Consider the following 10857-nt stretch of genomic DNA (forward strand, 5'->3'; position numbering starts at 1 on the left):
GTTAGAGGTTTATGGGGTTGATCAGGGACATGACATATATACACCTGAGCATCTCATTGACTGAACACTTTCCATTAAACACTTTCTGACTGATGAGAAGGAGAAATGAATCTTCTCCTAAATGACCAGACTGATGAACCGTTGCACCTTGACCTGTGCTTGGACGAGCTTTCGCCTGAGACAGGGATAATCGAGCTGCTCAAAACCCTGAGACCACAGTGGAGAGCTGAGGATATCCAACTAAAGGTTAGCTAGCAAGTTAGCACAATGTTGAGTATGAATGTTCTGGACAATACGTCAGTAAGTAAACGAGCATGTGCAATATTACTCTTCTTACAAGTGCAAACAACTCATCATGCTTGTGCTGTACCCTGAACTTCTAAAGCTAGCTACACGACAGATGTGTTATTTTGCTCAGGAGAAAGGTACAGTCCTCTGTAGAGACTGTTAGTAACTCAGCTTGTACACTTTTTATGGGTATTTTAAGTTTGCGTGTGGTTTTTCTAAACACAAACCCTTTAATATCACTGGAATCAAACTACTCATTACAGTGGATAACTGTGAAGAAGCAAAGCAAAATAAAGTAACATTCACTAGATAAACAGTTAACAGTATAAATCTAACAATAACTGTTTATCACTGTATAGTGTTATTAATCTGACCACAGAAAATACTTTTTTCTGATTGGCTGGCAGGTTCATTAGCTGTCTGCTTAGCCTGAGCTCCCTGTGTGTAATCATGCAGACCCTCCCACAAATCCACAAAAAGCATGTAGACTGGATTAGCGTATTCCCATGACCCCTCACGAAGCTGTGCAAAAATAAGGAGCTGGTCCTCTGTCCCACATCCTGGGTGGAATCCACATTGTTCCTCCTGGATTCTAGGTTCAACTACTGAATCCTGGCAAAAGCTTTTCCCGGGAGTGTGATCCCCCTGTAATTGGAACACCCAGTTTTTAAAAAAGAGATGACCATCCCAGTCTTCAAATCGAAGGAGACTGCCCCAGATCTCCATGCAACATTGTGGAGGTGTGTTAATCACACAATCCCAACCTTATCCAGTGCCTTCAACATCTCTGCCTTAAGCCACTGGTATACTTTGGTTTTTTATGCGTATGCTTGCATATGTGCACAGTTGTACGAATAGCCTTTCAAAGTGTACTTCATTTGACATGTACGCGTACACAAGCAGTCGACGCATGCACATTATGACAGCTTGCACTATCCCTCCTGGCCTACAAGAGTCAGTACAGAGCAGTAAAGCAGGTCTTCTGTTGTGAAGGACGACAACGAAGAAGAATCACAACAACATGAAGAACAATGCTTGTGTAATCTCTCACCACGACTAGCACCCGTATACACATCCTTATACTCTTTAAGGCTAGAATTATACAAATACGGGTACTTTCGAACCCACACTCGTTTCCGTCTCTTCCGTTTATTTAGTTTTTTCTTCGACTACCTTGAGAATCAACAGCCCTGGGCCACTGTTGCCACCTTGTGGAACAACTAAATAGTGCAAAGGAATTAAATGTACAAGGTACACACAGTTATAAAAATCTGTCGACGTACAGAATGCGTGTACTCTGCTGATGATAAATTGTGTGTCACGCATACTGTATCCTGTTGTGAGTATATGCATAAAAAGTGAAGTATAGTTTGGGCTTTAATCTCATCCATGCCTGCAGCCTTGTTCTTGTTCTGTAAGGCAGACTATATCTAGTCCATCTGTCCAGCACGTCTGCTGACTGACTGGTATTTCACCTGACAACCCCCCGCCCCCCCCCCCCCCCCCCCGCTTCATAGTGTGGGTGGTGAATCCACAACAGGCCTCCAAGTCACCATCTCAGGCAGATTCTGAGCAGGATTACTTGCATTACATCACAGCATTTCACCTGTGGATAACACCCCATGTCTGGCTCCAGGGAAGTAACCCTCCAGTTACCCTAATCCAGACAGAGTACACTTAGTCTTTATATACTTTTTATGGGGATGTCTAGGATCACATTGATGCTCAGATCTTTTCATCAAGAGTGGCTGTACTGGGAGCATGACGCACCTGGTGAGACAGCTCTAGGGTTCACCAAAGTACATAAACCCCTTCACCATGACACAGTCATCTAATATTAAATGAGTTGTGCATGTGTGTGAAGGTAGGAAGTGGTGTGTGTAATGGTGTGTGTGATGGTGGTTGATGGTGTGTGTGAGTAATTTTATGTGATTGTGTGGTTTGGGTAAAGGTGTGTTTAATGGACTGTGATGATGTGTGATGGTGTGTAACAGTGTGTGTGATGGTATGTAATAGTGTGTGATGGTGTGTAATAGTGTGAGATCGTGTGTAATAGTGTGTGATGGTGTGTAATAGTGTGAGATGGTGTGTAATAGTGTGTGATGGTGTGTAATAGTGTGAGATGGTGTGTAATGGTGTGTGATGGTGTGTGATGGTGTGTAATAGTGTGTGATGGTGTGTAATAGTGTGAGATGGTGTGTGATAGTGTGAGATGGTGTGTGATAGTGTGTGATGGTGTGTGATAGTGTGAGATGGTGTGTGATAGTGTGAGATGGTGTGTGATAGTGTGTGATGGTGTGTAATAGTGTGTGATGGTGTGTAATAGTGTGAGATGGTGTGTGATAGTGTGAGATGGTGTGTGATAGTGTGTGATGGTGTGTAATAGTGTGTGATGGTGTGTAATAGTGTGAGATGGTGTGTGATAGTGTGAGATGGTGTGTGATAGTGTGTGATGGTGTGTAATAGTGTGAGATGGTGTGTAATAGTGTGTGATGGTGTGTAATAGTGTGAGATGGTGTGTGATAGTGTGTGATGGTGTGTGATGGTGTGTAATAGTGTGTGATGGTGTGTAATAGTGTGTGATGGTGTGTGATGGTGTGTAATAGTGTGTGATGGTGTGTAATGGTGTGTGATGGTGTGTAATAGTGTGTGATGGTGTGTGATGGTGTGTAATAGTGTGTGATGGTGTGTAATAGTGTGTGATGGTGTGTAATAGTGTGAGATGGTGTGTAATAGTGTGAGATGGTGTGTGATTGTGTGAGATGGTGTGTAATAGTGTGTGATGGTGTGTGATGGTGTGTAATAGTGTGTGATTGTGTGTGATGGTGTGTGATGGTGTGTAATAGTGTGAGATGGTGTGTGATTGTGTGTGATGGTGTGTAATAGTGTGTGATGGTGTGTGATGGTGTGTAATAGTGTGAGATGGTGTGTGATTGTGTGTGATGGTGTGTAATAGTGTGTGATGGTGTGTAATAGTGTGTGATGGTGTGTAATGGTGTGTGATGGTGTGTAATAGTGTGTGATGGTGTGTAATAGTGTGTGATGGTGTGTAATAGTGTGAGATGGTGTGTGATGGTGTGTAATAGTGTGTGATGGTGTGTAATAGTGTGAGATGGTGTGTAATAGTGTGTGATGGTGTGTGATGGTGTGTAATAGTGTGAGATGCTGTGTAATAGTGTGTGATGGTATGTAATGGTGTGTGATGGTGTGTAATGGTGTGTGATGGTGTGTAATAGTGTGAGATGGTGTGTGATGGTGTGTAATAGTGTGTGATGGTGTGTAATAGTGTGAGATGGTATGTAATAGTGTGTGATGGTGTGTAATAGTGTGAGATGGTGTGTAATAGTGTGAGATGGTGTGTAATAGTGTGTGATGGTGTGTGATGGTGTGTAATAGTGTGTGATGGTGTGTAATAGTGTGTGATGGTGTGTAATAGTGTGAGATGGTGTGTAATAGTGTGAGATGGTGTGTAATAGTGTGTGATGGTGTGTAATAGTGTGAGATGGTGTGTAATAGTGTGTGATGGTGTGTGATGGTGTGTAATAGTGTGTGATGGTGTGTAATAGTGTGTGATGGTGTGTGATGGTGTGTAATAGTGTGTGATGGTGTGTGATGGTGTGTAATAGTGTGTGATGGTGTGTAATAGTGTGTGATGGTGTGTAATAGTGTGAGATGGTGTGTAAAAGTGTGTGATGGTGTGTGATGGTGTGTAATAGTGTGAGATGGTGTGTGATGGTGTGTGATGGTGTGTAATAGTGTGTGATGGTGTGTAATAGTGTGAGATGGTGTGTAATAGTGTGAGATGGCGTGTAATAGTGTGAGATGGTGTGTAATAGTGTGTGATGGTGTGTAATAGTGTGAGATGGTGTGTAATAGTGTGTGATGGTGTGTGATGGTGTGTAATAGTGTGAGATGGTGTGTAATAGTGTGTGATGGTGTGTGATGGTGTGTAATAGTGTGAGATGGTGTGTAATGGTGTGTAATAGTGTGTGATGGTGTGTAATAGTGTGAGATGGTGTGTAATAGTGTGAGATGGTGTGTAATAGTGTGTGATGGTGTGTGATGGTGTGTAATAGTGTGAGATGGTGTGTGATGGTGTGTGATGGTGTGTAATAGTGTGTGATGGTGTGTAATAGTGTGTGATGGTGTGTAATAGTGTGTGATGGTGTGTAATAGTGTGAGATGGTGTGTAATAGTGTGAGATGGTGTGTAATAGTGTGTGATGGTGTGTAATAGTGTGAGATGGTGTGTAATAGTGTGTGATGGTGTGTGATGGTGTGTAATAGTGTGTGATGGTGTGTGATGGTGTGTAATAGTGTGTGATGGTGTGTAATAGTGTGTGATGGTGTGTAATAGTGTGAGATGGTGTGTAATAGTGTGTGATGGTGTGTGATGGTGTGTAATAGTGTGTGATGGTGTGTGATGGTGTGTAATAGTGTGTGATGGTGTGTAATAGTGTGTGATGGTGTGTAATAGTGTGTGATGGTGTGTAATAGTGTGAGATGGTGTGTAAAAGTGTGTGATGGTGTGTGATGGTGTGTAATAGTGTGAGATGGTGTGTGATGGTGTGTGATGGTGTGTAATAGTGTGTGATGGTGTGTAATAGTGTGAGATGGTGTGTAATAGTGTGAGATGGCGTGTAATAGTGTGAGATGGTGTGAATAGTGTGTGATGGTGTGTAATAGTGTGAGATGGTGTGTAATAGTGTGTGATGGTGTGTGATGGTGTGTAATAGTGTGAGATGGTGTGTAATAGTGTGTGATGGTGTGTGATGGTGTGTAATAGTGTGAGATGCTGTGTAATAGTGTGTGATGGTGTGTAATAGTGTGAGATGGTGTGTAATAGTGTGAGATGCTGTGTAATAGTGTGTGATGGTGTGTAATAGTGTGAGATGGTGTGTGATGGTGTGTGATGGTGTGTAATAGTGTGTGATGGTGTGTAATAGTGTGTGATGGTGTGTAATAGTGTGTGATGGTGTGTAATAGTGTGAGATGGTGTGTAAAAGTGTGTGATGGTGTGTGATGGTGTGTAATAGTGTGAGATGGTGTGTGATGGTGTGTGATGGTGTGTAATAGTGTGTGATGGTGTGTAATAGTGTGTGATGGTGAATAATAGTGTGAGATGGTGTGTAATAGTGTGTGATGGTGTGTGATGGTGTGTAATAGTGTGAGATGGTGTGTAATAGTGTGTGATGGTGTGTGATGGTGTGTAATAGTGTGAGATGCTGTGTAATAGTGTGTGATGGTGTGTAATAGTGTGAGATGGTGTGTGATTGTGTGAGATGGTGTGTAATAGTGTGTAATAGTGTGTGATGGTGTGTAATAGTGTGAGATGGTGTGTAATAGTGTGAGATGCTGTGTAATAGTGTGTAATAGTGTGTGATGGTGTGTAATAGTGTGAGATGGTGTGTAATAGTGTGTGATGGTGTGTGATGGTGTGTAATAGTGTGTGATGGTGTGTAATAGTGTGAGATGCTGTGTAATAGTGTGTGATGGTGTGTAATAGTGTGAGACGGTGTGTGATTGTGTGTAAGCAGATGTTTACAGAGGGCATAACGAATCAGCTGCTGTGCTGCTCAGTGAGCTCGGACACGGCCATGGTGTTGGTGCGAGTGTACGGACGAAAGACTGAGCTTTTTTTAGACCGTAAGAAGGAGGTGGAGATGCTGAAGCTGCTGCACTCACATGGCTGTGGCCCAAGACTCTACTGCAGCTTCCACAATGGCATCTGCTACGAGTTCCTGAAGGGCGTTGCACTGGAAGATGTTCTGCTCCAACAGCCTTCTGTCTACAGGTGTGTGTGTGTGTGTGTGTTTGTGCGTGTGTGTATGTGTGTGTGTGTAAATGGTTACCCAAAGAAAAGGAACTGTAGAGTTAATCTTTCCCTGATGTGACTCATGTTACTGAACATTTGGAGTTAATGAGTAAAGCTCTGTGCTGATTAGAAATACTGTAGAGTTAAGAACACACTATGAACACAAACAAATATCCATAAAATTTAATATTTTACTGTTAATATTTCAACTACAGAGCATCTTTTAAAATTTGCAACAGATTTTCTTAGGCATTAGCATTATTTTCCACACAATGCCAGAACATTGGCATTCTTCGTCCCTCCCTGTCCCCCTCTTCAGCAGAGACGCTCCTCCATGCCTTCATTATCTCCAGGCTCGACTACTGCAGTGTTCTTTACAGACTCCCAGTGCAGGGTCGCAGCAAGCTACAGTATGTGTAAAACTCATCTGCTTGGGTTCTCACCCACACAAGACCATCTGAACACATCACACTCACACGGGCTCCCTGTTCCCTTTCGTATACAGTACAAGCAGCTTCTTCTGCTCTTTAAGTCTCTGCATGGTCTCGGCCCCACTTACTCATCTAACCTCCTCCCACAAACACCTGCACTCACGCTTAGATCCTCTGACCCTCACCTGCTTGCTGTCCCGTCCTCTCACCTCTGCACTGTAGGAGATGGGGCTTTCAATGTCACTGCCCCTAAACTGTGGAATTCTTCCTCCATCTCCACCTCCACCTCCACCTCCCTGCACATCCCTTCCACACTTTACAACTCAACTAAAAACTCATTTCTTCCATCTTACATCTGCTCACCCTCAATGACTCCCTGTCTTATTGTGCCCTTTATTGTTTAGTTTCCTAAGTTTTGTCATAGTTTTGTATACACATATGTATTTTTCCCTTTTATTTTATGTTTACCTTTATTACTGATGGTTAAAAATGTTTAAATATGTTTTCCTTACTACTACAACTGTATGATTTTTTTCTTATAACTTTACTGTGTCCTTGGGTACCATGAGAGGTTCTTATAAATAAATAAATAAATAAAGTAATAAGTAAATAAATAAATAAATAATAACAATGATAATAATAATAATAATAATAATTATTATTATTATTATTATTGTTGTTGTTGTTGTTGTTGTGAATAATGTAACAGCTGTTAAATACTAGCCCTGTGGTGGTCTGTCTGCTGAGATTTTGAGTCTGTTCACTGTTATGTTAAAATAAAATTAGGAAATTACGAATAATCATTTTTATAAAGTAATAATATGATCAAATATGTGAAATTAAGAGTGATAATAAAACAGAATTTGTACATTTGGATGTTGCTGTTTCAGACTGGTCGCAGTAGAAATGGGGAAAATCCATTCGATAAAGCCAAAGTCCAGCTGGTCTACGGAACCTGTGCTGTGGTCAAAGTTGGATAATTACCTGAAATTATTGCAGGACTGCGAAAACGATGATGATGTGGTACAGCAAGAGTAAGAAATCAAATCATCTACACACATATAGATATCGGACAGGAAGAGACACAAACTGTAAAATGTATGACAGTGACACATGAACTCTAATTAACTTGTAAATAGCAAGTTTGCTGTCGTTAGTTTATCAGCTTTCTTCATAGGAACTAAACAACACGTGTAGAGAATGTGTGAATGAGCAGAGTTTATAAAGTGTATTTTACTGTATGATGTTGGTTATGAATATTTCAGTGTAGTCATGCTGTTAGACTTCATCCTGCAGTGTGTGAGGGTTGGAAGGAGCAGGTTCTGAGCACTGGGTTAGTTTTGGGCTGTTTATAAAACATGCATAACCACCACCTCAAACCACCATGCTGATGTGGAAGAGAGAGATTTCTTCTGCTCTTCATTTCTTTTCTAAAGTAAAAAACTGATAAGAGACAGGGGTGATAAGGGGCTGATGTTTCTGTGTTTCTCTTGAACATGTTTGTGATGCTTCTTACACAACCGCCTGCAAACATACTAAAGAAATCTTCTTATGTCAAAATGCCTTTTTTTTTTTTGTCTGATGTATACTTCCAGATTTAGTCTCAGCTTCAGAGGCTCCGCCTTCGGCTCACGAAATCTCTCATATCTTTTGTACACTTTTCTCACAAGCGTCACAGTTTGCAGTCAGATTTTCTCTTCACGCTTCTGTATGTCAGATTCCAATGAATTTCATAAGAAGTGATGTAACTCCTTTTACATGTATAATATCAGTTCTTGATGATATTCAGTTCGCAGCTGGACATTCCCAGCGTGGACGTGTTAATCAGTGAGACGGAGGAGCTGAAAAAACACTTAAAGAGAGTGGAGTCTCCAACAGTGCTGTGTCACAATGACCTCCTGACCAAAAACATCATCTACAACTCAGATGAAGGTGAAATGACCTCTTCATGTGTGGTAAAATACAGGCACATTCATTTTCAAGACACAAATAAAAGAGTCAAAGCTGAAGAAAGATGGAAATAAGAAACAAAGGATTGGACGTAAAGTTAGAAAAACACGTGATAAGACCTCACAAAGATACTGTGAGACGGGTAACAGGGCGGAAACAGGACTAGAACCGGATCTGGAATGTACGCTGAGATCCACAGTGCCTGTTGAGACAGCGAACATGTGACATGTGCACAGAATTCCTTTATAAATGAAAGTCATTAGTGCTGAAACGTTCCTAGTGGTGCAAGAAAACACGCCCACGTCTGAATCACAACATGAATGAAATCACAGCGTAGCTCCTGTAGCAGAATCACTGAGGAACGCGTAAGCTTAGAGAATACAGCTGTACCTAAACAACCAATATATCTTTACATTTCTGTATAAAACTCTTCTGCTCTCAGGTGGAGTCAAATTCATCGACTACGAATACGCTGACTTTAACTACCAGGCGTACGACATCGGAAACCACTTCAATGAATTTGCAGGTGGGTTTTTATACACACAGAAATGTGAAGTGTTCTGGCTGTAAGTCCAGATGAATGTGTTTTATTGTTTTTAGGTGTGAATAACGTGGATTACGGTCTGTACCCGAGCCGCGAGCTGCAGTGGGATTGGCTAACAGTTTACCTCCAGAGCATAAAAATCAACAGCCAAGTCGACTCACAAGTCACTCAGAGAGAAGTGAACACTCTGTACGTCCAAGTCTGCAAATTCTCACTGGTGAGTGATGATAATACCAATAATAATAATAATAATAATAATAATAATAATAATAATAATAATAGAGGGAGAGACAGAGAGATACAGACAGAAAAACAGGGGGAGGGAGAGAGCGAGGTTCTGTGATATTTTTATTTCTGTCTGTCTCTCTGTGTCCAGGCGTCTCACCTGTCCTGGGGTCTGTGGGCTCTGTTACAGGCCAGATACTCCACCATCAACTTCAATTTCTTAAAGTGAGGGTTTTTTAAAATATTTTAAGCATTTAATTTCCCGCATACTCGCGTAAATAACACGACATAAACCCCAAAACACTCAAAAATAAAATAAAATAAAATAATGAAATAAAATAAATAAAATTAAGCCAAAAATAAAATGTGCTCAAACTCCATTTGTTTACGCTGGTGCTACGAGACACCAGTTACTAACATGTACTGGAAGTCTACATCCTCCAGTTTAGCAACTAAATCTCACAGGGGCGTCTCCTGAGTCCCGCTCATTAACACAATTTACATAAAATAACAAACATTCATATTAACACATAAAAAAGATATTTTATACCTGTATAAAGAGCTGTGTGTGTGTGTGTGTGTGTGTGTGTGTGTGTGTGTGTTTCAGATACGCTGCTGCTCGGTTCAGCTACTACTTTAAGAAGAAGGAGGAGTATTTAGGAATGGCGCTTCCTTAATACCTGAATTATTAGATTTTTATTCCCTTCTCATCTTTTTGAGTGAAAATAAACTTCAGAATGAATAATAAAATGCTTTGCTGTGAGCTTTTGTTAACTTTTTTTGATTATACAGAGTTTATATATATTTAAAGGGGGTTTAAATGAAAAATAATAATAATGTCTGGGGATTTGTTTATCTCACAGAAATGTGATGAGCTCAGGTCACACTAAATTACTGAGATCTTAAATAAATAGTGGTGTGTGTGTGTGTGTGTGTGTGTGTGTGTGTGTGTTAAATGTTCTCGACATCCAAAATATCCAGACAACCGGCAAACAACAGAAGCCTGATGTAACGTACAGTCACTTCTCGCTGTGTTTTTGAGAAGTTTACGTGTATAAGTTATAAATATAAATACTGTTTTTGTGACTCAACAGAGCCGAGTGATGAAGTTATCAGGAATCTCAGTCAGGATGATTTGCTTTAATTCTGGAGTCAGAGGTGATCAGAGACTCCGAGACTGGGTCATGATGAAAATCCCTGCACCCCAGTTTGCCCACTCTTAGTGTATAGTGTACTGTGGTAGTAGGAGAGCTGGGACACAGGGATGGAATTACTGGAATATCAGAAGGCGTGGTAATGACATGTTGCAGCAGTAGGGGGCGCACAGGGTCAAGGAGGAACATGGACATGGTGCCAGGTCCGAGGTTTTTCTCTTTATCAGTGTGAATCCTGCCTCACGCTCACTGCAGAGATCCACCCGCATGAAAAGGATAAAGTGCTGACTGGAAATTAATAAAAAATGTCAGTTTCTGGAAAAACACTCAGAATTTATTAAAGTAAAATGTTTTAATACAGAATTGATGAAAACAGATGTATAGTTAGATATTTCTGCTGTTTTCCTCTGATGCAGTGAATATGATGATCACACACTACTATTCTTCTATA

At 40.8% G+C, this 10857-nt stretch overlaps 2 protein-coding genes across 3 annotated transcripts in view; one reads left to right on the plus strand and one right to left on the minus strand.

Moving 5' to 3' along the window:
* On the plus strand, positions 1-10015 carry zgc:113516 (uncharacterized protein LOC541449 homolog). 2 transcript variants are annotated; one of them, XM_053630753.1, is made up of 9 exons: positions 1-246; positions 5825-6081; positions 6382-6505; positions 7422-7567; positions 8323-8465; positions 8926-9009; positions 9084-9244; positions 9404-9477; positions 9860-10015. In XM_053630753.1, the coding sequence occupies exons 1-9, from the start codon at positions 106-108 to the stop codon at positions 9927-9929; spliced, it is 1200 nt and encodes a 399-aa protein (XP_053486728.1). In that variant the 5' UTR covers positions 1-105; the 3' UTR covers positions 9930-10015. The 2 variants fall into 2 exon arrangements, with proteins under 2 accessions (XP_053486728.1, XP_053486729.1); XM_053630754.1 differs by lacking the exon at positions 6382-6505 and having other exon boundaries at positions 3-246; positions 7424-7567.
* Positions 10016-10686: 671 nt separating this feature from the next.
* The window catches only part of LOC128611342 (protein inscuteable homolog), a 38744-nt gene continuing 38573 nt past the window's right edge, over positions 10687-10857 (minus strand). The window contains exon 13 of the mRNA XM_053630752.1: positions 10687-10857. This exon is cut by the window's right edge and continues 1036 nt beyond it. The gene's annotated coding sequence lies outside the window, so the exon portion shown is untranslated.

Source organism: Ictalurus furcatus, chromosome 8 (assembly GCF_023375685.1).
Source record: "Ictalurus furcatus strain D&B chromosome 8, Billie_1.0, whole genome shotgun sequence".
Lineage (NCBI taxonomy): Eukaryota > Metazoa > Chordata > Actinopteri > Siluriformes > Ictaluridae > Ictalurus > Ictalurus furcatus.

Coding starts and splice junctions, on each gene's coding strand:
- zgc:113516 (XM_053630753.1), top strand. CDS start 106: ATGAATCTTCTCCTAAATGACCAGACTGATGAACCGTTGCACCTTGAC. Junction 9,010..9,083: donor CCACTTCAATGAATTTGCAG/GTGGGTTTTTAT, acceptor TATTGTTTTTAG/GTGTGAATAACGTGGATTAC. Junction 9,245..9,403: donor AAGTCTGCAAATTCTCACTG/GTGAGTGATGAT, acceptor CTCTGTGTCCAG/GCGTCTCACCTGTCCTGGGG.